This window comes from Sciurus vulgaris (assembly GCF_902686455.1).
Source record: "Sciurus vulgaris genome assembly, chromosome: 3".
Classification (NCBI taxonomy): Eukaryota; Metazoa; Chordata; class Mammalia; order Rodentia; family Sciuridae; genus Sciurus; species Sciurus vulgaris.
This window is the reverse complement of record NC_136463.1, coordinates 87,579,310-87,607,196: the sequence shown is the minus strand read 5'-3', so window position 1 is coordinate 87,607,196 and position 27,887 is coordinate 87,579,310. Positions and strand designations below refer to the sequence as shown.

Here is a 27,887-nt window from a genome sequence, read left to right as displayed (position 1 = left end):
TAAATTAAAATCCTACAGGTACAAAGGATACAAGTATCTAGAATGTATAAAGAATTGTTACAACTCAACAACAAAAAGACATCTCATTTTAGGAATGATCAAAGAACTTGAGTAGACATTTCCCCAAGGAAGACATACAAATGCCCAACTGCACAGTACAAAGATGCTTGGCATCATTAGTCAGCAGGGAAAGGCAAATCCAAACCACAAGGAAGCATAACTATGTAAAATGTAGTTAGTGCCACTGAACTTTAAAAATGGTTTAAAGAGTAAATTTTATGCGATGCATATTTAACCACTGGGGGAGAAAGTTTTAAAAATCATTGTATGAGTGTTCTCCAGAGAAATCCAACCAACAGGATTTCTTTGCTTGTTTATTTATTGTGAGGTCTTGATTGGCTCATAATTATGGAGGCTAAGTTCCTTGATGAGCCATTTGCAAGCCAGAGATCCAGAAACTAGTGAAGTTCAAAGGTTTGAGAGTAAAAGAACTGACGGTGTAGATTCCGGCCTAGGTCTGATGGCCTAAGAACCAGGAGTGCTGAGGCCAATGGATTGATGTCTTAGCTCAAGCAGTCGGGCAGGGTTAATTCAACCATCCTCTGCCTTTTTCTATTCGAGCCTTCAACAGATTGATGATACCCACCCACAATGGGGAGGACCATCTGCTTCACCAATTCAAATGTTAATCTCTTCTGGAAACCCCTCACAGACACACCAGAAATAGCATTTGATCAACTTTCTAAGCATCCAATGGCCTAATCAAGTTGATGCATAAAATTAACTACCATAAGCATAGACCATAAACACACACAAAAAAATCACAATGAGATACCACTTTAACCTACTAGGATGCTACAATGAATACACACACACACACACACACACACACACACACACACACACACAAATACATACACTCACACACACACACACACACACACACACATATAAACAAGTGTTGGTAAGATGTGGAAAAACTAGAACATTAGTATAATGGTGGTGGTGATTTAAAATGGTGCTGTAGGAAACAGAACACTTCCTCAATGTATTAAACAGAATTACAACCTGACCTAGCAATTCTACTCTCAGTGATGTGTGTACGCATGCATGCTTGGTGTGTATCTCCAAGAGAAATGAAAACATATATTTTTTCAAAACTTGTACACAAATATTCACAGCAGCACTATACAGAATATCCAAAAGGGGGAAACAACCCAAATGTTTATCAAGTGACAAATGGATAAATAAATGTGAGATAACCATAAAATAGAATATTATTCAGCCACAAAAAGGAATGAAGTACAGATGTACAGTACAACACAGATGAACCTTGAAAAAATCATACAAAGTAAAAGAAGCCAGTCACACACACACAAATAAAAGCCCACACATATTTATATTGTTCCATTTACAAGAAATGTTTATAATGGGCTAGCAGGTAAAGATTGAAAGTAGATTTGTAGCTGCTCAAGCTGGGCACAATGGGAGGGTTGGAGATAATGATGAAGGGGTACAGGGCTTCTTTAGGGATAACTGAAAAAGTTCTAAAATTGTGGTGATGGTTGCCCAACTCCATGAATATACTAAAAACCATAGGATTGTATACTTCAAGTGGGTGAACTGTACAGTATGTGAACTATACCTCAATGAAGTTGCCACAAAGCAAATATAATCTCATTATTAAAGAATGCAACCTGGGGGAGCCAGAGATCAGCGGTGGAACAACTCAAGAGCCTATCGAACGGTCCAGCAGGTCCAGGGCATGCTCTGAAAATGTTCCATGTTCAACGCTGTGAATTGGAGCACATCATGAGCCATTTGTTAATTTTAGACCAGTAAAAATGTTCCAACCACCATATTCACCTGATTCATCACCATTTAACTCCTGGCTTTTCTCCATACTGAAATGAACTCTATAATGAAAGAAATGTGGCACTCCTGAGACAAAGAATTCTACATAGCAGATTACCCAAAGGTGATTTAAAATAGTTTTAGGCATGCATCAACAAGTAACACGATTAGTGGATCAAGCATGCAGGTACAGGAGGGAAGGCAATGCTCAAAGGCCATTCATCATCCAAAAATCATTGAAAAGCACAATTCACTTATTTTGTTGTTAACTGAATCCTTTAATTGACCTCATAAAAAAAGAACAAATCAATACATAAAAGACTCATTGGCAAAGGACATGCACATACAGTTCATGGAAGAAAAAAATGTATAAATAGGATTTAAAAATGAGCAAGTGTCCATTCTCTTACAACAGAGATGCAAGTTTAAACGCCCCAACTCCCATGTTTTCCCTGTCAGAATGGCACATATTAAAAAGCCTAAGGCTGGGCACAGTAGTGCTTGCCTATTATCCCAGCTACTTGGGAGACTGAGTCAAGAGGTTTAAAAGTTCAAGGCCAGCCTGGGAAACTTGTCATGACCCTGTCTCAAAATTAAAAATAAAATGGACTGGGGGGTGTGACTCAGTGGTGGGGCAACCCTGTGTTCAATCCCTAATCCAAAAAAAAAAAAAAAAAAAAAAAAAAGCTTGCTTATCTGGTGGGTTTTTACAGGTGATAAGAAATGACTCTCATGTACAAAAGTAAATATACAGAGTCTTTCTGGAAAGCAGTCAGACAGCATCTAACAAACTCCACACCCTAGATGTGGCAATTCCCTTTCCAGGAGTCTTGCTAGAAATGCACTTTTCTCTTTTCTGGGTCTTTTCTTCTTCCATCCTAGTCTCCACTCTATGCCTCAAGTGAAGTCAATAAATGGGTAATAATTCCCTTAAACTCTGCAAAATTAATTTCTCTTTGACTATAGGAATTGGCAGTTCAAAAAAAAAAAAAAAAAAACTAGACGCCTTAATAATTAAAGAGAAACCTTAAAAGTTCATCCTATGAAGGTTCACAGACATTAAAGTAATAAATGAAGCACCCAAAATACTGCACTGTAGGTCGGGTTAATAATCCTGTTAGTTATTCCATGTGGGAGCCTAACCGTCAGGATGTGTGCTACCTTAGCGCCCCCTGCTGGCCAAAGGTAAAAAACAAATAGAAATTTTTAGTGATTTTTTGGATAGCTACTCAATCCATTGCGTTTTCTCTGACTTGTATTTGCCTTTCCTGCTTACTACCTCTCCTCTCCTTAAACTCTCAACTCTTTCTCTCATCGGATAGGCTTGCCTCCTACCTCTCAGGAAAGATGAAGATCTGATATTCTTAAATTCAACTCCAAAGGTTTGCTTTTCAATAACTTGTCATATTCTCCCTTCCTTGGTTGCCATAGTTCTCTCCATTCTCCTCTTCCAGCGGGTTCCTTTGCTTCCATACTGCCTACTTACTAGGTGCCTACGTTGCACCTTGCTTTTGCATGCACACACAACCTGCTCTTCCTTCACCCACATCCCCCATTTCACCTGCACTTGCTTGAGCACCTTCATTCCTTAATCCTGGGTTTCTCAAAGGGACAACTGTGGATCATCTGCATACTATCTACCTGGCTACTTGCTGAAAATACAGATGTGTTGATCCCCTGAATAAGACCTTCTGGAATTTTGAAACCTAATTTTATAACAAGTCACACAGAACTCTTGTATACACACACACACACACACACACACACACACACACACACACACACAGGATATAAAACCACCCTGATTTTTTTTTTCATGATAATATCCAGAAATTTGCCATGACTTATAATCACCTAAAAAACTAAGTGAAAAGGACTCATGCTGGTTTTCAAGGTTTTTGGTACATTGTTCAAGTTATTTGCTGCCCTTACCTATAAGAGAATTAATTGTATTTCCCTTCCCCATTGATGGTAGACTTTGGCCAATGGAACAAGAGCTGTCACTTTCAAGAGGACACTGTAAGGACTTTTACATAGTTTTGTCATATATTTTTGGTCCCTCAGTCAAAACTGATCACATTCCAGGTAGGGGTTGTTTCTTCAGCCTGGACTCAGAACAAAGATGCTCTGGAGCAGAGTTACTGGCTGACCAAAAGGGAAATGCAACATATGGAAGAAATAAGCTTGTGGTATGATTGGGATTTAGACAGCCTGAACTTCTGCAGTCTGACTGACATAAAGTACTTCAAAATTTGCTTTTCTAATGCTAACTCTTGCTTGTTCCAACTCCAAATTGGACTGCTTGCTTTTTTCCACTCAAAATTCCTGCAAATCTTAAGTACTTGTTTACTTTCTACTCCTGCCTACCAACATCACCTCTGAAAATTTGACCTCAATCTTCAAAGTCCAGCCTTTCCTCATTTCTTTGATGGGCAGGAGCTCCTTCAACTATTAAACCTCTATAATGGCAACTACTATAACCCATTTATTTTCACTGGTTTTATATATCTTTTATATTACTCCCCCCACACCAGAAGTTCATAAACTCATTGAGATGAACTAGCTCATTCATCAATGTATTCCCTGAAGGTTTGCAAATGGTATCCATGCAAATATTTGTTAAATTAAATTGCCACTCTCAATGAGAGAACTGCTGTTTAATATACTTATGATGTTTTTAAGGTAGAATTTAAAGAAAATTTAACATACTCATTGAGGAAGCAAAATTAAGATGCTGGGAGAACTATTTCTAATAGCAAAGATGAATGAAAAATAGCTCAGTTTAATCAATTCTCCCCACCCATTTCCCTTTCCTTCTTCCCCATGCATGCATTCCCAGCCATCTGCAAAACCAGGCAAGTCTTGACCTTTAATAAGCCCAGCAAGTTTCAAGACCATCTTTCACCAAGAAAAAACTGTTACATTCATGTTACTGCTTCTATTGTTACAGTTCATATGCTAAGAGCAATGATTTTTCCCTTGTGGTCCAAATGTGCTAAGGTACATTCTTACATCTAGGAAAATGTACTTCCCCATTTGTAATTAAAATTCAACAAAATAAAATTTCAAAATACACTTAGTAAATTCCAACAGCAAAGTGCTGCCCCTACAAATCCTTGTAACAAGCAGAGTCCCTATTCTCTGGGACAAGCAGCTACCTCTTCTACACTCTCCCACTTCTATTAACCTAATGAGACATTTTGGCACTAATTTCAAAGCTGCTTCAGGTTTTTCTGAATCTAACTTAAAAAAGATAGGAGACATTATTTTTTTTAACTGCTTGTCAATATTATGCTGTGTGTTTTCCTACAAGCTGAAGGTGAAGATACTTTGTATATATTAGGGAGAAAAGTTACTTGCCAGAACACTTCAAATCCTTCTTCTGTGTCAAGGAAATATATTATTTTATCCAGCCTCTTCATTATTTCAGAATAAATACTTCTACCAAAAACTCAAAATGACACAAAAGTTAACATGATTCCTGATCTTTCCTCAGTATTTTCTAAACCATATTCTGTGGAATGGTAGTATCTCTACATATATGGATAGATGTTTAGCAAAAAGGCAAATCCTTGGAATTAAATATATTGGAAGCTGTCGGACCTCACTTTCTTTAAAGTTTCCTCGTCCTCTTAAAAATCACCTTCAGAATGTTAAATTTCATATGCAATGCTAAAGTAAAATGGGAACATATAAATACATCTTTAACTTACTCAATCACAACAGCTTTTGTTTGGTTTTGGAATGCCCATTAACTTAATCTCCTGGGACACTAGCATTGAGCAGAACTTGAATTGATTTCATGTAGGGTAAGCATAGACTGTCCACCTCAAATGAGTGTAAAGAAAAAAATGATCTGAGATCAAAATTCAGGTTACAGGATATACAAGTACACTCAAGACTGGATGTTTGATTTGTCACATAGTATTTCTTTAAAGACTCATTGTCTTCATTCTGGGATGATATGAAATACTCAGAGATGGTATTATTGACTATTTGTTTTAACAAAGGCAATGGTGACCTGCTGTGTTTTTGTTTAAAGGTACAATTTGCCTGTTAAGACTTTTCCTGAATCTTTGTGAAAGCAGTTAGCATTACATATTTAAATGTCCTTTGCTTTGGGGGTGATTTGGGTCTATATGGCTACATTTGATTCTAGAAATATTTCCTTAATGCCAATTTAAAACTAAAAACTTGCCATGCGTTTTCAAGATGGTGGACTAGAGGGTGGCTGCATTTCATGTTGCTCCAGGACTCAGGATTCAAAAGAGGAGATATTGAGAGACTTGGGACCAACTCAAAGCAGCCGGGTGAGTCTCTCCCGTTGGGGAGGTGTCCCACATGGGGTGGTGGTCCTGGAACACAGGGAACTTTGTGAAGTAGAGCTGCCCGGCGATACACCCCTCCCCCCACTGGAGCAGTGAACTCGGACAACTGGGAGCATCATAGAGGAGGCCGCGCAGCACAGCGCTGGGACTCGGAGCAACCACTGGGGCTCTGGGCGGCGGCCCAGAGGAGGGGCTAGAGGAGAGCTGTTTGGACTCAGAGCGACCACCCCTGAACACCAGGGCCTGCCAGGGGAGGAGGAGGAGGAGGAGGAGGAGGAGCAGCGCAGCAAGGCGCTTGGACTGGGAGCAACTGCACCAGAGCTACAGGCGGTTGCCAGAGGAGGAGCTGCATGGCGAGCTGTCTGGACTCAAAGTGACCGTTCCTGAACACCATGGCCTGCCCGGAGGAGGAGGAGGAGGAGGAGGAGCGCAGCAGGTCGTTTGGACTTGCAGTGACTGCATTAGAGCTGCAGGCAGCTGCTCAGAGGAGGAGGTGAGTGGTGAGTTGTTTGGACTCAAAGCGACCGCTCCTGAACACTGGGGGGCTGCCTGGAAGAGGAGCGCGGTGAGTCGCTTGGTCTCGAGTGGCCGCGCCAGAGCTCTAGGCGGCTGCCCGGAGGAGGCGTGCAGCAGGTCACGTGGACTCAGAGCGACTCAGAGTGACCACTCCTGAACACCCAGGGGGCTACCTGGAGGAGGAGGAGGAACGGGGCGGGTCACTTGGACTCGGAGTGACTGCCTAGGGCTACGGGCGGTTGGCAGGAGGAGGAGGCACGCAGTGAGTTGCTTGGACTCCTAGTGACCGCTCCGGAACACCGGGCAGCTGTCTGGAGGAAGAGGCGTGAGGCGGGTCACTGGGACTCGGAGCGATTGTACGGGGCTCCAGGTGGCTGCTCAGAGGAGGGGCCGCATAGCCAGGCGATTAGGTGCAGAGCAGGGTCCCAGGACCTAGGAGGCTTCTTGGTGGAAGAGTCACAGAGAGACACGCTTAGGAGTGGAGCGAAGGTTCCAGGACTGCGGGCAGATTCTCTGAGGAGGGGCAGCCTAAGGAGACTCGTCTGCGAAGGGTGAGGCTCCTAGGCCCAGGAGGTAGGTCCGGGCCCCTGGGAACGTTGCAGAGGAAGGCAGCCCAGCCCAGGCGGTAGCTATAAATTGAGGGGAACCTCTAGGAGGGGAACTGACCAGCGAGACCTCCCCACCGCGTGAGTCTTCCCTGCCGGGTAAGGTTTTCCCACAAGGACGGTAAAACCAGAGACACAGGCCCAAACAGGGCTTGCCTCAGCCCACAGCCTAGTTCCCCATTGGATGACCATTGGTCAACAAGTGGAGGTACCTCTGCCCACTAGCAGGGAATATACCCCACCTGAAGGCTACCACCCCTAGAGAGGCAGCTTCCTTGTGGAGCACCGCCCTATCAACTTCCACCAAGAATTCAGCCTACTGAAGGCTAAGAGGGGATATACTAGAAATCTTCAGGGACATTATAAGTCAATAGAGGAAATCTGCAATATCTCAGCGGTCCATGATACCTGAACAATATGAGAAAACAAGGGAAGAAAATGCCCCAAACAAATCTAGATGTTACATCAATAAAACCCAATGACAGCATGGCAGAAGAAATGACAAAAAAGGAGTTCAGAATGTACTTAATTGAAATGATCAGGGAAGCAAATGATGAGATGAAAGAGCAAATGCAGGCACTGAATGATGAGATGAAAGAGCAAATGCAGGCATTGAATGATCGCATCAATCGACAGTTAAAAGAGCAAATACAGGAAGCAAAAGATCATTTCAATAAAGAGTTAGAGATATTGAAAAAAAAAAAAACAGAAATCCTTGAAATGAAGGAAACAATAAACCAAATTAAGAACTCCATAGAAAGCATATCCAATAGGAAAGAACACCTGGAAGACAGAACCTCAGACATTGAAGACAAAATATTTAACCTTGAAAACAAAGTTGAACAAACAGAGAAGATGGTAAGAAATCATGAACAGAATCTACAAGAACTATGGGATATCATGAAAAGGCCAAATTTAAGACTTATTGGGATTGAGGAAGGCTTAGAGAAACAAACCAAAGGAATGAACAATCTATTCAATGAAATAATATCAGAAAATTTCCCAAATCTCAAGAATGAAATGGAAAATCAAGTACAAGAGGCTTATAGGACTCCAAATACAGAAAATTACAACAGACCCACACCAAGGCACATTATTATGAAAATACCTAACATACAAAATAAAGACAGAATTTTAAAGGCTGTGAGAGAAAAGAACCAAATTACATTCAGGGGGAATCCACTACGGATATCAGCAGATTTTTCAATCCAGACCCTAAAAGCTAGAAGGGCCTGGAACAACATTTTTCAAGCTCTGAAAGAAAATGGATGCCAACCAAGAATCTTATACCCAGCAAAACTTACCTTCAAATTTGACGATGAAATAAAATCCTTCCATGATAAACAACAGCTAAAAGAATTTACAAAAAGAAAGCCAGCATTACATAACATTCTCAGCAAAATATTCCATGAGGAAGAGATGAAAAACAAAGAAGCAAATCAGCAAAGGGAGGAATTATCCTAAAGGAATTGTCAAATAAAGGAGGAACCAAGTTGTGTCAAATAAATAAATAAAATTTAAAAAATGAACCAAATGACCGGGAAACCAAATCATATCTCAATAATAACCCTGAATGTTAATGGCCTGAATTCATCAATCAAAAGACATAGACTGGCAGATTGGATTAAAAAGAAAGATCCAACAATATATTGCCTGCAGGAGACTTACCTCATAGAAAAAGATACTCATAGACTAAAGGTGAAAGGATGGGGAAAAACATACCATGCACATGGACTCAGCAAAAAACCTGGAGTATCCATCCTCATTTCAGATAATGTGGACTTCAAGCAAAAGTTAGAGAGATAAAGAAGGACATTTCATACTGCTTAAGGGAAGCATAAATCAGCAAGATATAACAATCATAAACATCTATGCCCCAAACAGTGGCTCATCCATGTATGTCAAACAAATCCTTCTCAATTTCAGAAACCAAATAGACCATAACACAATAATACTAGGTGATTTTAACACACCTCTCTCACCACTGGACAGATCTTCCAAACAAAAATTGAACAAAGATCTCAACAACACAATCAATAACTTAGACTTAAGCGACATTTATAGAATATACCATCCAACCAAGAGCGAATACACTTTCTTCTCAGCAGTACATGGATCCTTCTCTAAAATAGACCATATATTATGCCACAAAGCTAGTGTTAGCAAATACAAGAAGATAGAGACACTACCTTGTATTCTATCAGATCATAATGGATTGAAGTTAGAAATAAATGAAAGAGTAAAACACAGAAACTATTCCAACACCTGGAGACTAAACAATATGATATTATATGATGAATGGATAACAGAAGATATTAGGAAGGAAATCAAAAAATTCTTAGAGGTAAATGAGAACAAAGAAACATCATATCAAAATCTCTGGGACACTAAGAAAGCAGTACTTAGAGGGAAATTTATTTCATGGAGTGCATTTAATAAAAGAAGTAAAACTCAACAAATAAACGACCTAACACTACAGCTCAAAGCCCTAGAAAAAGAAGAACAGACTAGCACCAAAAGTAGTAGAAGACAGGAAATAGTTAAACTCAGAGCTGAAATCAACGAAATTGAAACAAAAGAAACAATACAAAAAATTGACAAAATAAATAGTTGGTTCTTCGAAAAAATAAACAAAATTGATAAACCTTTAGCCACACTAACAAAGAGAAGACGAGAGAAAACCCAAATCACTAAAATTCGGAATGAACAAGGAAATATCACAACAGACACGACTGAAATACAAAACATAATTAGAAGCTATTTTGAAAATCTCTACTCCAACAAAATAGAAAATTTTGAAGACATCAACAGGTTTCTAGAGACATATGAATTGCCTAAACTGAACGAGGAGGACATACACAACTTAAATAGACCAATTTCAAGTATTGAAATAGAAGAGGTCATCAAAAGCCTACCAACAAAGAAAAGTCTGGGACCAGATGGGTTCTCAGCCGAGTTCCACAAAACCTTTAAAGAAGAGCTCATTCCAATACTTCTCAAAGTATTCCATAAAATAGAAGAGGAGGGAACCCTCCCAAACTCATTCTATGAAGCCAATATCACACTGATACCTAAACCAGACAGAGAGTCATCAAGGAAAGAAAATTTCAGACCAATATCCTTAATGAACATCGATGCAAAAATTCTCAACAAAATTTTAGCAAATCGCATACAAAAATATATTAAAAAGATAGTGCACCATGATCAAGTGAGTTTCATCCAAGGGATGCAAGGGTGGTTCAACATCCGGAAATCAATAAATGTAATTCACCATATCAATAGACTTAAAGTTAAGAATCACATGATTATTTCAATAGATGCAGGAAAAGCATTTGATAAAATACAGCATCACTTCATGCTCAAAACACTAGAAAAAATAGGGATAGTGGGAACATTCCTTAACATTGTAAAGGCCATTTATGCTAAGCCCATGGCTAATATCATTCTAAATGGTGAAAAACTGAAAGCATTCCCCCTAAAAACTGGATCAAGGCAGGGATGCCCTCTTTTACCACTTCTATTCAACATTGTCCTTGAAACTCTAGCCAGAGCAATTAGATAGACCAAAGAAATTAAAGGGATACGAATAGGAAAAGAAGAACTCAAACTATCCCTATTTGCTGATGATATGATTATATACTTAGAGGAACCAGGAAATTCCACCAGAAAACTTTTAGAACTCATAAGTGAATTCAGTAAAGTAGCAGGTTACAAGATCAATGCTCATAAATCCAATGCATTTTTATACATAAGTGATGAATCTTTGGAAAAAACAATCAGGAAAACTACCCCATTCACAATAGCCTCGAAAAAAATAAAATACTTGGGAATCAATCTCACAAAAGAGGTGAAAGACCTCTACAATGAGAACTACAGTATACTAAAGAAAGAAATTAAAGAAAACCTTAGAAGATGGAAAGATCTCCCATGTTCTTGGAAAGGAAGAATTAATATTGTCACAATGGCCATACTACCATAAGTGCTATACAGATTCAATGCAATTCCAATTAAAATCCCAATGATGTACCTTACAGAAATAGAGCAAGCAATTATGAAATTCATCTGGAAGAATAAGAAACCCAGAATAGCTAAAGCAATCCTTAGCAGGAAGAGTGCAACAGGGGATATCGCAATACCAGATCTTCAACTCTACTACAAAGCAATAGTAACAAAAACGGCATGGTATTGGCACCAAAATAGAAAGGTAGATCAATAGTACAGAATAGAGGACACGGACACAAACCCAAATAAATACGATTTTCTTGTACTAGACAAAGGGGCCAAAAATATGCAATGGAGAAAAAATAACCTCTTCAAGAAAAAGTGCTGGGAGAATTGGAAATCCATGTGCAACAGAATGAAACTAAACCCATATCTCTCACCATGCACGAAACTAAACTCAAAATGGATTAAGGACCTTGGAATCAGACCAGAGACCCTGCAAATTATAGAAGGAAAAGTAGTTCCAGATCTTCAACATGTCGGCTTAGGACCAGACTTCCTCAATAGGACTCCCATAGCACAGGAAATAAAAGCAAGAATCAATAACTGGGATAGATTCAAACTAAAAAGCTTTCTCTCAGCAAAGGAAACTATCAGCAATGTGAAGAAAGAGCCTACAGAGTGGGAGAAAATCTTTGCCACTCATACTTCAGATAGAGCACTAATCTCCAGAATATATAAAGAACTCTAAAAACTCTACACCAAGAATGCAAATAATCCAATCGACAAATGGGCTAAGGAAATGAATAGACACTTCACAGAAGAAGATCTACAAGCAATCAACAAACATATGGAAAAATGTTCAACTTCTCTAGTAATAAGAGAAATGCAAATCAAAACCACCCTAAGATTCCATCTCACCCCAATTAGAATGGCCATTATCAAGAGTACAAGCAACAACAAGTGTTGGCGAGGATGTAGGGAGAAAGGTACACTCATACATTGCTGCTGGGGCTGAAAATTAGTGCAGCCACTCTGGAAAGCAGTGTGGAGATTCCTTAGAAAACTTGGAGTGAACCACCATTTGACCCAGCTATCTCACTCCTTGGCCTATACCCAAAGAACTTAAAATCAGCATACTACAGAGATACAGCCACATCAATGTTCATAGCTGCTCAATTCACTATAGCCAGATTGTGGAACCAACCTAGATGTCCTTCAGTTGATGAATGGATAAAGAAACTGTGGTATATATAGACAATGGAATATTACTCAGCCATAAAGAATAATAAAATTATGGCTTTTGCAGGCAAATGGATGAAATTGGAGAATATCATGCTAAATCTCAATCTTCAAAAAACCAAAGGACGAATGATATCGCTAATAAGTGGATGAGGACACATAATGGGGGGAGGGAAGGTTAGTGTTAGAGTTAGGGTTAGGGAGGGGGGCAAGAATGGAGGAAGGAAGTACTGTATAGAGGGTAAAGAGGGGTGGGAGAGGTGGGGGGAAGGGAAAAAATAACAGAATGAATCAAACAACATTACCCTATGTAAATTTATGATTACACAAATGGTATGCCTTTACGCCATGTACAAACAGAGAAACAACATGTATCCCATTTGTTTACAATAAAAAAAAAAAGAAAAAAAAAAAAACTTGCCATGGCTTGTAAAGATCTAAAGAACTAAATGCAAAGGACTCATGCTGTTTTTCAGGTTTTTGGTACACTGTTCAAGGTGTTTGCTGCCCTTTCCTATAAGAGAATTGATTGCATTTCCCTTCCCCATTGCTTGATTTTTGTTACCTAACAATAACACGAGTCTTTGGAGGGAGAATTTGGGCCAAGAGAGAGCAGGCTGGAGCAACCTGGTCTTCACTTCCACTTGAAATAACCTACTGTATTATGTCAGCTCCAGGAGAAAAAGAGGGCTCTTAACACCAATCAAAAGACTTGGAGTTGCTGGCCTTTATGGAAGTACACAAGTACAGTAATATAAAGACCCTAGATTGGATGTCGGAAAGCAAATTTTGATAGTGGCCTAATTGTCAAGAAACAGTGTTCATTAAGGTACTCACATACTTTGTTTAAATTGTGACACTTCTGAAAGTAAAATGGGGCACTATTAATGCTTACACCAGGAGAAGAGAGGACAAAAGATGTAAACTTTGACTATCCTTAGCAAACTGGGACATGACATCACCTTATTTCTGCCACTAGACACACTCTAGAGATGCTTCTAGTAGTTTAAGAATAATGCTATGATCAATGAACTAGCTTTAAATTTTTATCTTTAAACCCTACATATTAGGGTTAACAAATTATGAGATGCAATTTAAAAATAATTAGTGGATAAAAAAAAGAAGTTTCAAGTAACAAGAACAAGAATTTAAGAACACTATTTCCTTAAGATTTTAATTTTCTTTCTTTCATGAATCTTTTAAGAAAGGAATTAAGAAATCATTCTTACTTCCTCATTCCCAACACTTCCTTGAATACATTATCTCAAATGCATTTTCCTCTTTTCAATCACTAAAAAATATTTTTCTTCCATATTTGTTTGAATTTAAAAAGGTGATACCATCCCTATTTCCTGAGCCCAATGGATGGTGAGGAGGAAAATAAAAAGGAGGGAGGTGGGGAATAAGTAGAAGAGGAGGAGGAACAGAAAAGAGAAATGGATGTCCAAGGCAGAAAATCGCCTCTAATTCTACTTTCTGCATTTGAAATGGTCAAAAAACAATCTTAGTTCTAGAATATTCCTTGAAACTGTGACATCTTCACAAGCTGTGATTCTTTTAATGGTTGTCTTTACAACGTGGTTCCCAATGTAAGCTAGACACTGTCTGGGCCAGTTCTGGACCTGCTTCACCTGAGATCTTCTCCTGATTCACTCTATCTCAAGGAAGTGGGGCTCCTATGCCAGCTGGCTTCGAGGAAGGTCCTGTCAATATGAACTGGGGGAAGAAGGAAAAACTAGAATATTTCTTCCCCTCCTCTTTTGCCTTGGTTGTCTTGCCCCGAAGGCTCCTGCTCGCACTGCTGTGGAGCCCCTTGCTCTGGGCAATCCTGGTCTTGGGCTTTCTGAACTCTTCTTTCCTTTGCTCCTCTAGCCCAACAGCATTGGCTTTCTGCTACTGCTAATATTTATTTGAGTGCTCTTTACTCTTTTGCTTGTCCTGTCAGCTCTCTCAATACCTGAGCCATCAATTTTGTTTTAAATTCCCCATGTTTAAAATAAAAGTAGCCAACCACCTCCGTGGAAGCCTAACTGCTGTAATAATCAATAAAATGGTGAGTTATTCCAACTCTGGAGGAAAAACTCACTGGAAGGGCCTTATCATGAGATGGAATGCAGATCTACATGGAACTTTTCCTAGAGTAATTTAATTATTAAAAGTTTCACCTTTTATGTTGAATTTGGACCTCAAAATTCATAAGATGCAACTAACTGCATTCAATGTTTGGTTTCTCAAAGCTGAAGATGCACTCCTCAGGAAGATCTACTTTATCAAATATCAGAGCTACATGTTAGAGGTTAAGTCATAGAAGAATGGAAGTGTTTTGATAAAAGGAAACATTAGAAGTCAAATTATTGTTTGCCCAAAAATAGTTATTAAGTTTTTACATATTTTTACTGATAGAAAATACTGTGAAATTTACAAATGATTATGTACAAATAATGTATTAAAATAACTCATACAAATATTTCACATTTGGCTATTCATAGTCTGTAAAATAATGCTTCCCACATTATACATATAAAAATAAGCAATGCTTCAAATTACATCCCAAACCAGCACAGGTTTGGCCCTACATCAGGAGCTAACTAGGAAAATTTAAGTAGCAATTAAAAATAATTTTAAAAAATCATTTAAATTTTAAATCCCCAGAATCTGAAAATATTCATCTTATTAAGTAGATGAGGAATAAAATTGTATTTAAAAAAAAATTAAGGTAAAAATCTACATTAAATTACTCACACCAAAGCAATAAATATCTCAAACACTGTTTTATCATACACATTTCATCTTTCTAAAGTACTCTTTCATTACCTCTGACCTTTTGGGTCTGGTAATTGAGTTGACTTGATTTCTGTACTAACCATCACTATTCCTAGAAGTATTTGCATATAGCTACTGATTACTCAATATAGACCTATCAGATAAAATTTATGCTGTAACTTGACCAGAATGATGCATTCTTGTCTTACATGAATCACAGTATGTCAATACTTGACAACTCCAGCTTTAATTTACTAGTCAAAGGGAATTAACAATATGCTAAAAAAACTGATATGTTTCCTACATCAAAAACCTTCAAAAGATTTACAAGATGATTACAAACAAATGCAAACTAGGTCTCACACAAATATTGTTATCTAGCCTTTATTACTAATTTTAAGACTCAAAACTTTTCCCCTACATTGTATCCTGGCATTTATTTAATTTTTTTGGCATTATTAGATATTTCATGTTATACTAATAAACAGAAGCATTTTTAATGTCCATCTATATTCATTGTAGACTCTGCTCATTTTTAAAAGAACATATTCCAAATGTAATCACAGTGTCCAATGTGTGGGGAAAGCCTCCCGTTCAAGCCACTGATACTCTTTCTGCAGACACCCAGCAGTCAATACTTCAAAGAGACCATTCTGGATGGATATAAATACTTCACTGAAGTTCCATTTCTTCAGACCTCAATCTTACATACACTTTTCATTGTGTACACTCTTTACCACATTTACAGTAGAACAGATCTGGGGAAAGGCAAAAGGAGCCTAATGGTGATTATTTTCTTTTTCTAACAAAATAGAATTGAAAGATAAGAAAATCTAGTATTTTAGTCTGGTAGTCTTAGCACCCCTGATTTTAAAGATTGTATATTAAAAATAATGAATTCCTTAAGGGTGATTTTTAAAAGAAACACTGGAAAAATGATACTACATTAAATCATTAGTTTGGATTTGCTTCACAGCTTATTTTATACTAAAATCAAGCAGGTGAAGAAAACCACATATTGTGAACATGCATTAGGTCACTAGGATACCATACACCAAATCCTCTAATAAAGTCATTAACATAGAAAAGTTTCTCTATGTATCTGATGTACTTAGCCTCCATGACACTGTGGTGGATTCAAGTTGTATTCAAATATTTCTTAAATATACTGACTTATAAATCTGACTGAAACCTTTTAAAAGTCTAGATGTTAAACTCTAATAAAAGTAAAAACTACGGTCTATGCAATATCACTGTTATTACCACTCTGTATAAAGCACTGGCACACATAGGTTTGGAATCACAGAATATTGCAGCTGAGAGGAACCTTGTAAGATAATTGACTTTAGCTCCTCTCTTCACAGTGGGGGAGAGTAAGGGAAGACTAGCCAAAGAAGTCAGCATTTTTTAAGCATCCAGTCATGCTGGGTTGTGCACTTCTTCACTTTTTGCAATTCCAGGCAGGTAACATTAACGTGAATTTCACAGCTAGGAAATGTAGCTCTACTGTTTTAAATAATTTCCCCCAAATATATCAGGAATTCAATTTCAAAGCTAATGCTCTCCCTCAGAGTAATAACTCACAAGAATGAGATCTTGGGACCAGCTGCACTACCTGGAAGCTTGTAAGCAATGCAAATTCCCAGACATGCCCTCCCTAACTCTTAAACCAGAAACTCTAGGGTAGCCCTAGGAATCTGTTTAACAAGACCTCCAAGTTATGTACTGATGCAAGCTTAAGTTTGGGAGTTTGCTGTCTCTCTGAACTTTGATTTGGAGCATGCTTATTAAAATAAAAACAGTCCCCAACTTAAAAGTGATTGGACTAAACAATTTTTAGATTTTATGAAATGGGAAAGCAATACATATCCAGTATTTCCAATTTTGCATTTTATCTTTTCTCAAGCTAGCAATATGCAGTATGACGATTTTGATCCTGGGTAGAAGCAGCTAACCACAGTTCCCAGTCAGTCATGCAATCATGAGGGTAAAGTGATGCTCTGCAATGTAACATGCTGCTAAGCTATGATGTTTGGTTGGTTAGGAGTATTAAATGCATTTTCAACTTAGGATATTTTCAATTTATGACAGGCTAATTGGGATATAACACCATCATAAATCAAGGAGTGCCTGTATATCATTTAAACTCACAATTACAAAGGTCTAAAGAATTTAATGGGTTATGTTTTATTCTCAAATAATTAAGACAATAACCTTCAATAGAGTTTTGCTTTAGATGGTACATGGTGTAACTAATCAACATTGGATGTTTTTCAAAAGAAAAATTAATATAAGAGCTATTCCAAGTAAGCAAATACTGGTAATAAAAATCTAAAGCACTATTTTCACCTGGTGTCCAAAATAAGACTCTTAGAACAAAATATTCAGCTGAAATTAATAGATACTCTCACATGACTGACTTTATTATTACTTACCATAATTAAAACTAGGCATAGGAAAACCAAGTAGAAAAATACTGAATAGTGAACACACGAGGATCTAATGAAAGTTAATATAAGTAGCTCTTAAGAAAGAAACCACATACTAAATTAAAAACTAAAAATTTCATGAAATGACTTATTAAAAGTTCTAGTCTAGAAGTTTTACTTTTCTAAAAAATGCATGAAGAAAATGTTGTCTTCATCACAGTGCCACTCTGTCCCAAATTCCTAACTCAAAAAATAAAAATCCCATTTGTGTCACTATAAATTCAAAATGGTCTCACTGGAGATGTTGCCATTGCACATAATCATTTCAGCAAATATGCCTAACCAGAATATTAATGACTTTTCATATGTAACTTTTCCCTAAAGATATGTCACTAATTTCATTATTTGGCTTTCAAGAGTTAATACATATTGAGTATAGGAAAGTATTGTTTTTAAAATGTATTGACATTAAAATGGTAGTTTTAATATATATTAAATCACAAGTTTTCAGGTACTCAAAATGAATGAAAATACAGTAATCAAATATGAGTTAAAGGTAAAATAAACATTCTAATCATTAGGTGATCTTCACTCCTGATGACAAAACAGAAAAAGCTCCATATTAAAATAAACAATTGTCAAAAGTCATTTGTTTCTAATTTATAATGAAACTCTTTCTGTTCCATTTATTAAAGGCTCTGGAGAGTTAAAGAAAAATTTATGTGCACAAACCACAAGCAGCACACTCAAGAAACATGGTATTATTAATTATTGTCTAGACAAATAAGGTTGATATTATAAAAAAGGACAGTGTCTAAAAATTCCAAGTCTATGTAAAAAAAGTACCTTAATTTATCTAAATGGAATTCTAAGAACATGAAAGACATATTAAAATAGAAGTCTAATTTCAAATTCTGTAAACTGAACATCTCATAAATGGTGTATCACCGTTTAAAAAAAACAGCAGACAATATGTCAGCTATATAAGTCTGCAAATGTCAGATAATATTCATCTTGTACTTTTGCAAATTCTTCCTGAAATATTCTTTAGAATATTTGAGACGGAGAGTAGGGAGAAATGAAGCAGGATTATAACAACTAGTATTGCTTAAAATGAAAATAACATTTGCTAATAGACTGTGAAAAAATACTATTTTCTAATTGATTATACCTTTATCCTTCTTTAAAGACATTTTATTTCTTCAACCAGTACATTAAGGATTAGTGCTACAGGCCTTACAAGGAAACCTGGTTTCCCGAAAAGTCATACCTTAAAACCCCAAATTGGTTCTGCATGATTGATTTTAAAGTAGGTATTAACATTCTTCCTGAAACTGGCTGTATACTTTTGAGAACATTCACATTTAACCTTGTGAGCTCACTTTTACAGATTCAACTACAGAAACAATGAACTTTATTCATCAGCTGCCAGGGGAAAAATCAGTTTAATGTAAGGAATTAATTTAGTAGAAGCCAATATGTCAATTTAAAAATCATAATTTATTTAAAGGAATAAATATAGGTGCATTACACACACCTTATGTTCTTTCTCTGCTTTAAAAGCATTCATCCAAATACTTTTTTTTAATTTTTATTTTTATTTTGATTCATTGTACACAAATAGAGTATAACCACTGTTTCTCTGTACACAAAGTAGAGTCATTGCCTCATTTTTCAGTTTTGTTCTACTTGAGATGTTGATGTTCATCTAATAGAAAGGCTTTGCAGAAAAATACACTTCCTTCAATCAAGGTCACAATTTCAAACATTATACAATAATGAAATTTAAATTATGTATGGAAAGAAAAGTAGAAGACTAAAAACGAGGTATAAGAATTCCCTTTAAATTTCAAAAAAATATAATTACAGGTCAATACTGTTCTGAAAGAGGAAGGACATTAACAGTTACTTGACAGGGACTTCTCCCAAGCATGTTTTTGAGCATACAAGGCAGGCACTATGATTCCAGGGCCTTCTTGCCTAACTTCCAATAATCCACAGAATGGAATAAGCCCAGCAAAATTTTTTTTTCTTTCTTTTTTAAAAGAGAGGATCTAGTTATGCTCCCCAAAATGACTCCAAACTCCTGGGTTCAAATGATCCTCCTGCTTCAGACTGCCCAATAGCTGAAAAACAGACACGCACCATGGCACCAGACTTTCAGCATTTTACCTCTTGAAAAGAGGAATGGTAACTACACAGGTGGGAAAAGAAAGCCTTCAATGGCTCATTTCCCATGGCTATAGTATTCAAAATCAACGATCATTCAGATAGATAAAACTTGAGAGAAAAGATAATAGGTAGAAGAGTAATTCATACTATTCAGCTAACTAATACAATGGCGGTTCCTTCTAAAGTTCTTCCATAAAAAAACCAGCAGCCTAGTGGAAGAAGCCCTGCTGAAAATTTGTCCACTCAGCATGTTAACTAAGGCCTACTAACCAGTTCCAGAATTCTGAGTAACTAGACATTATCTGTGTGAAATGAATAGCAAAAAAATACTAAGTTCAACCTCTTTTCCTACCATATTTAAAGAATATTTTAAGCTTTCCGTTTGATTTCCCATCTCAACTATTTTTCCTTATAAATTGCTGAAGATCTTTGTGAACAAAGAGCAAAAACAGAAAACTAGATATTTCCTAAATGATATGTAAATTGTATTATTATCTAAATAATAAATTTCAATCAAAATTAGTCTTTGAATAATTGAATTATTTCAGCAAGTTCTTTTTAAAAGAAAATTCCTTAGAAGTTCACATTCTTTTATGGACATTCTTATTTATGCTATCAAGTTAAACAGGTCAAAAGTATAATAAAATCAACATTATTTTTAGCTTAAGAATTATTTGCAGGCACCAGTGAGAAGACAGTTCTTTTTTAAATTTAATACCAGAGCAATCTTTTAAATTAATATAAAAGTTCTCAGAACTACACAGAAAGATGGTTAAACTTCATTTTAGATTCATAATAACACCAAAACAATTTACAAATGTCAACAAGATAGACTGAAGCTGAACCTGGCAAAAATTTTTTTTAAAAATCAGATTCATTAAGAAATTCAGAAGAGAACTAATTTAAACTATCCTCACAAAACTTGAAAAAGATGATCATAATTTAAAAACCTATGAATCCTGGGACATATGTTTACTGAGAGCAAATAGTGTCTAGGACCAGATACATAAGAAGCACATATGAGACCTAAGTTTAAGATTTGTAATTAGTAATATTTTATCTTAATTTTATCTTGGTAAAGGAAAAATTCAAATGTAATTTTTTAAAGTAGAGTCCCATCTTGCCTTTTTTAAATGATATTCTAACCATTAAAAATTTACTTGGGGGCAGGAGATGTGGCTCAGTGGTTAAGCACCCCATGGGTTCAATCCCTGGTACGAAAAAAAAAAAAAAGACAAAATAGACTCCAGTTCTAGAGTAATCTGACCCATTTATAATGTGAAAAAATATGAAATCACTTGATACATCTGTAATACACAAATATATATAAACATTTTATTTTAATAATACTTTTTATCACTTCAATTTAAATCATTCCATTATGAAAATTTCTTAATTGAAGAGAGATATTTCTTTAAAACTCTAAATTAAACAGAGCTTTATCAATTAAATTTACAGCAATACAACCTTTAGAAATACATAATTCTTCATTTTACAATACTTCTCCTTTAAAAATTTGTCATGGTTTGTCACATTTTTAAAATACAAGGCACCTAATGCTATGAAAGGCTAATACAGTATATGTAGTGTAAGTGTACCAGATATTTTCTCAAACATTTATCCTCTTTAAAGTTCCATCAAATTTGCATGAACATAGTTGTTACATAAATTAAACATTTTTTTCTGTGCAGTTAATTTGCAATATTCTACAAAACTCAAAATTACAATCTGTACCTATTACAGGCAGCTTATTTTAGCATTTTATCTGTCAGAAACACTGCTCTACATACTTACATGATTTCTTGGAAACATTTTCATAATATAATCTAGCACTGAACAAATATGTAAAAACCAAGTCTCAAGAACATTAGGATTTTATTCCTTGATTAGTTCAAATGATTTCATCAACTGAATTCCTTGAGATATGTAAGGCAGGTGGGTCCTTTAGATGGACTATGGACTGGAACTTCCTATAATTGTAGTGATATGTACACAGCTACATAGTAAAGTACTTCATTATGAAAATGAAGAAAACATACATAAGGAAAATATATTTTAGAGTTTCAAAGAACTGAAACTGTTATTTTTCAGACTAGGCACTGAAACATTTTTCTACAAAAACTTTCCAGAGATTGTCTCTTCGCTGTATAATTTTCCATCATCAAGCTAAAAATAAAGCAAAACAAACAAAAAGCAGAGGTGATTAGATTGCTAATTTTCATAGTTTTAATGTTCTATAGTTTATATTTTTAAAGCATATTAATTATCTTAACATTGAAATACATGTCATACCCACTCTATGTACTTAATAACTGAATACTTGAACTCAAGGTGAGTATTAAGAACTCAGAAAAAAGAAGTTCTACAGTGATGTCAAAGGCTGAGAGTCAACAGTACCTAAAGACTGTGTAGTAGCAGTTTTTTTGCTAGTATATTTCATTACCCCTGTAGAGACACAGACTCCTGCCCAATTCGAATGCACTCCATCTTCCTTAGTTTTTACTCTCACCCCTCTATCCATCTCTCATTTCCAAAAATACTGAAATATTGCCTGGATTGTGGGTTTGAGTGAGGATGGGAGTAATATACAACATACCAGAGAAAGCTAATACATAAATTATGGCATTAAAATGCTTTAAAGAAACCAGGCACAATGACATGTGCCTGTAATTCCAGTCAACTGAGAAGCTGAGGCAGGAAGAATGCAAGTTCAATGCCAGACAGCAATTTAGTGAAACCCTGTCTCAAAATAAAAAATATAAAGGGCTGGGGATGTAGCTCAGGGGAAAAGCACCCCTGAGTTCAATCCCCACTACTTAAAAAAATCCTTTAAAAACCAATTATGTTTATGGCCATCATTTGTAATTTGAAGATAGCAAATAAACATATTGAGTACCACTTTCCCCCAGAACCTCACAAAAAAAGACAATAGATTTTTTTTCTTAAAAGGAATAACCCACCTGGAAAAAGAAAAGAACTGAGAGGCAACAAAATAGCTAGCAATGGAGAAATACAAACATGTATCTCTGTATGGAGGGGTGAAGAAGCAACTAAAAACAGGAATATTGGTACAATTTCAGAAAAAAGCAGTTAAGCACTCAGATGCCCTGCCCTTAACTTTTAGAGTTGGTCTAGTACCTCTTCTTTATCCTATGAGACAATTTGTGGTTTATACTCTAAGTGGTAGCAAGAAAAGGTCTCTGGAAATCCTACATGGCTCAGTTATGATTGAATTTATTTAGCCATAAAAATATAAACATTGAATATACATCTATTTGAAATTATGCAATAACTATACACAGATGATGGGAAGGTAGGAATGACAGGTGACTAGGATGCAGGTATGTGGAATAGGAGTAGAGATTGACATCCACTTTAGTGAAAAAGTCAACTGGAGATGCCTAAAACTGAAAAATCAAACAGAAGTATAAGCATGATATGTAGAGATACAGGGAGGCAAATACCAAAAGAATCAGCTAAGAGTTTAAAGTGATTTTCTCACAGTGGGAAAAGAATGAAAGCAGGATGGACAAGGCAGGGGGGCTTTTGTTTTAGTCTTACAGAATTCTTACTCAAACTATACACATGTACAACCATCACAGCAATAAAAACTAGGTTAGAAAACAACCCAACAAAGAAAAACACAATCAAGACAATTAGCTAGATTACATGCAAATTTGTCATGAAGTCATTGAAATTTAAGCTTTATAGCCAAAGAGAATGTTAGAAAGTGACAGGAGTTATACCATGTTCTAGGAAAACTGGGAGGGAAAACCCAGTTGCAATCAGGAAACATTTCAATAAAAATTGCCTAATGATATCTCAAAAGAAAAGAACCTGAATCTCCAGAATTCTAGTTTTTTACCATCTCTCTTATTCTAAATAAATACTTTTTTATTGGCCAAAAAAAAAAAAAAGGTTGAATTTAAGCTTTCATAGGCAAAACATTAAATATCATGAACTCTTTCTGCTCTAAAAAAATTTAAAAGGTAATATTTCTTAAAATTTTAAAAATGATGTTCCTGAAACACTGTTAAGTAAAAAAGCAAATACAGAGAATCAGAATTCATAATGTGCCAGTTATAAAACACACACACATGCCTACAGAAAAGACTGGATATTCACTCAAGTATTACATTTTTTCTTACTTTTATAACCAGAAAAAAATACTTTCCTAAAGTATATCATTAAATAAAATAACTCTTCACATAAATATAAATAAGAATTAAAACTTACTAATCACTAATCTGAGTCGGGCACTATCGTACATACTTAGAATCTACCAAGTATTTAGGGACAATATTATGAGGGAAATTCTCTTGTAACATCATTTACAAATAAGATAACTGAGGCACAAAGACCAAGAACCTTGCACAGGGTCACACAGTCAGAACATGGTGTAACCCAGGCATTCGACTCCAGAGGATATATTGCCTTTAGGCTGTACTGCCTCTCAAACACTAATTGTGGAAAATCAATTCTGAGTACATTACAAGAATAAGAACTTTATTCAACCAATGCCTGCTCACATACAAACCTGGACTACGGACAACAACAGCTAACTAGCTCCATCCTCCTGAGAGACACCATGCATAGGAATGAGGCTCTCGCACTGCTCACTGTCTTCTGGAACTCTTAAAAGAAGAAAACAACAGTTAAGGAAAGCTTTAGAGATGAACAGAAATGTTAAAAATTATTTATTCTACTGACTGAGACTGGGAGGTTAGAACGCAAGTCAGTGGCAGAACCAAGACTAGGGCAAGATTTTCCAACAATTTACCCCATGTTTTTAGAGCAAAATATAAAGTGTAATCTCTTAAATAAAAAAAAAGTTTTGAAAGAAAATTTGAGGCAACATTAACGTATTCTATTATGAATTATGTCCAAATCAACAAAAGTTTTCTACACTTAAATTCATTATAGAACAATGAGCACTTTGGTTTCACCTGTGAATCAGAATATTTTTTTCCAAAAATAGCAATGAAGAAACTATCATATCATCTAAAGGATCTAAGTAAGTATTTTATTTTTTTGGCATAACACACGAATAATTTATAATCTTTCAATAATTTCTTACAAAATATCTACAGCAGTTCAGCATGATATTATTCTTAATTTACTTAGCAAACATTATTTTTAAAAAGCTACATAGGAACAAAACCTACCTCTGAATTCGATGTTTTCTGCATATAAAAGCAAAAATTCTTCTAATTCCTACCATTACAGGATCCCAATTATTATAATGGCATAAAAGAGTTGCAATAAAAAATGAAAAAAACACAGGGATAGCGCCTGCAAAAAACAACCAAGAAAACTGCACCTAAAAATAAACAGATGGGGGGAGGGGATACAACAAACTCAATTATCAGTGAGGCAATTTCCTCCTTTAACATAAGTATTCCATTTGTGAAAACTAGCAAGAATAGGTTAAAACACTAAGAAGATGATACTGTCTTGAAAATATATTAACTATATCATTATTAAATATAAAAATTTAGAACTTCAACTTATAATTTCACTTGCCTAAATTACCAAAAATTTCTTTTACAAACAAAAACCAAGAAGGCACATTTTGAATTACTAGGTACAGTACATCAAGAGTAGTACTAACATAAATGAAACTTCTGTCTTGCATACCATGTTGCTCATTTCTTCATTACTAATTATTCCCTAATTTCAAGTGGATTCCTTCCCTCAATTTCTGAAACCATCATCAAAAACTCACAGTTTAAAAAAAAATGTTATATTTTTGTCATGTTGTTACATTACTTAAAATTACTAAAACCAAATGAAACCCTAAATCATAAATTTTAAAAACCTTTTATTAACAATTTACAAGTTGTTGAAAATATTTCAAAATAAAATAACAACCAAGTAAAGGAAAGACAATATATAGGAATATTTTCACTAATAATGTTAGCCATAGAAGAAAAGCATAAAGAGAAGCCTCAGTAGTGAAGAACTCTCTGATGTCACCAAGTGTGATTTTCTAATCCATCATTCATCAGGGTTGTCAAGACACCTAAAAATTATGAGATTCCACAAATTTACCAAGAAGAAAGAAAGAAATCATTCTTCCTTTTCACTAATTTACATTTATCATCTAGATTGCAAGGTATCAAAAATGATTTTCAAAGAAGCCTATATTGATTAACTACTGAGACTTAGGACAGCACCCTGGTTCTTTGTTTTAAAAATAATGATGAAACTAGTAACTCCTATCTTTAAAATAGGAAAGAAAAATTGTTTGCCCTCTTTGAGAGTTTAATTTAAAAAAAGAAAAAAGAAAAAAAAGAGTTTATAATCAAAGGCAAGACTCCCTCTGGTGGAAAACATACACTATTCCATTTAATGGCAACATTAGTCCGAGCAAAGGTGTTTTGTGAGAATTTTTTGTGTGTGTGTGTGAAATAACAATGCATAAAACAAGAATAATCACTGACATTTTTTCACAAACACCCTATATGTATAGTACCAATTCATAGGGATCAAGTTAGCCAAAGAACACTCAAGAAAGAGTAGTCATTAAGAGAAACTAAAATGCCTTCTTTTTGTTACCAAATTCTAAGCAAACTATACTATTTTCTTGTAACATTTACCATATTATTTAATAATCTAGAAATGTCAGCACAGAATAACTTTTTTAAATAGAGGGTATATATCACTGAGAGTATTCTGCCTTTATCCCCAAAACTGTACAAATACCTTAAGAAAAATAACCACACACATAGACATACACTTTTATTTCTTAGTGTTTGGAAGTTAAAAGCTTACAAACACTGAACTGTAGGATAAGTGGCTCCACTCCATGTTTCAGCATCAGGCAAAGACATACCTCTTTCCCCCTTCTATCCCTGGGAGCACTAGAGAAACCCCTCCCTTCTAGGCTGCTGAAAGAGATAGCACAGATTCTCTTTACTGAGATGTTATTACTGCCAGTATTTATCACTGGAATTCCTGTATCCAGACCAGGATTTCAAAGACAAGGGAAGGGACACCTGACTGCTAAGATGAACATTCACTGAGAAATCACATTATTCACGTGCTGCTCATTTCTATGGTAGTATTATCACAGTGTTAAGCAACCTCTGGAAACCACAATATTACTAGTTATGTGATGAAATGTATACCCTACTCCATACCACTAACTTACAGTTATCTGGAACATAAGCAATTAAAAAACTACAAAACCACATATAATGTCCTTAACTTAGAAATTTAGAAAATAGTTAAAAAGCTGAAAACAGAAATGTACTATTTCTTTAGTACATTTAATAATTCCATTTACTAAAGCACCTAGGGAGAGAAGGCATCAAGTATTATTTTATGCTTGCATTCTAATTTAGAGACATCCTTTAACTCTTATTAGGTCTGTTTTAATAATATACCTAAAACATCTATTAGTTTGCCTTACCTTTTGCATACACATGTCAGCTATTATGGATAGAGGTATTGTAAGACTTAGTGCAAGTGTGCCTATCAATGATGAGGTAAGAAAGCAGCCCCTAAAAACAAAGAAAACATACATTTCTGTATGGAAAATATAAAAGAAAAACATCAAACAAAGATTTTCTATCCTATACTATAGGCTTGAGAGATCAGGAACAAAAATAAAAGCTTAGGATGGACTGAAACACAAAAAAATAATAGTTAAGAGGAATTCAAAATTTATCTCCATATATTAAAAATATAAGTAGAAAATAAATATAAGCATAAACTTATATATATACTTTTAAAATAAAGATAAGTACAAAAAGTTCAAAATACTTTCAGCTATTTTCAAGATTTGCTTATAGATAATATTCAACCTTGTATGTAGTCCATATTCCATTAATTTTTTTAAAAAATTGTTGAACAGTTTTTACAGTTTTGTAGTCATACTTGGCTAACAACATTATTAAAACAACAAGACAATACCTCACAGACAGACTTTAAGAAAGTGATATGCCAATGTGTCACTCTCACCAAAGCAAAAATATCTCATCTTCTTAAAAACTAAAAGTGTTACTGTTTTGACTTGGCTTAGCACAGAAAAG

The 27,887-nt window shown here is 35.5% G+C and overlaps 1 protein-coding gene across 4 annotated transcripts in view; it reads right to left on the bottom strand.

Moving 5' to 3' along the window:
* Positions 1–14,872: 14,872 nt before the first annotated feature.
* The window catches only part of SLC35F5 (solute carrier family 35 member F5), a 46,196-nt gene continuing 33,181 nt past the window's right edge, over positions 14,873–27,887 (bottom strand). For 2 of the 4 annotated variants that reach the window (XM_079135667.1, XM_079135665.1), the window contains exons 13-16: positions 27,266–27,356; positions 25,017–25,171; positions 24,389–24,485; positions 19,161–22,017 (exon numbers count right to left, since the gene is read on the bottom strand). In XM_079135667.1, coding sequence (XP_078991793.1) covers positions 24,410–24,485; positions 25,017–25,171; positions 27,266–27,356 — 322 coding nt within the window. In that variant the 3' untranslated portion in view covers positions 19,161–22,017; positions 24,389–24,409. Of the gene's footprint in view, positions 16,009–19,160; positions 22,018–24,388; positions 24,486–25,016; positions 25,172–27,265; positions 27,357–27,887 lie in introns of those variants that run through there. The other 2 variants (XM_079135666.1, XM_079135668.1) reach the window with 2 other exon arrangements.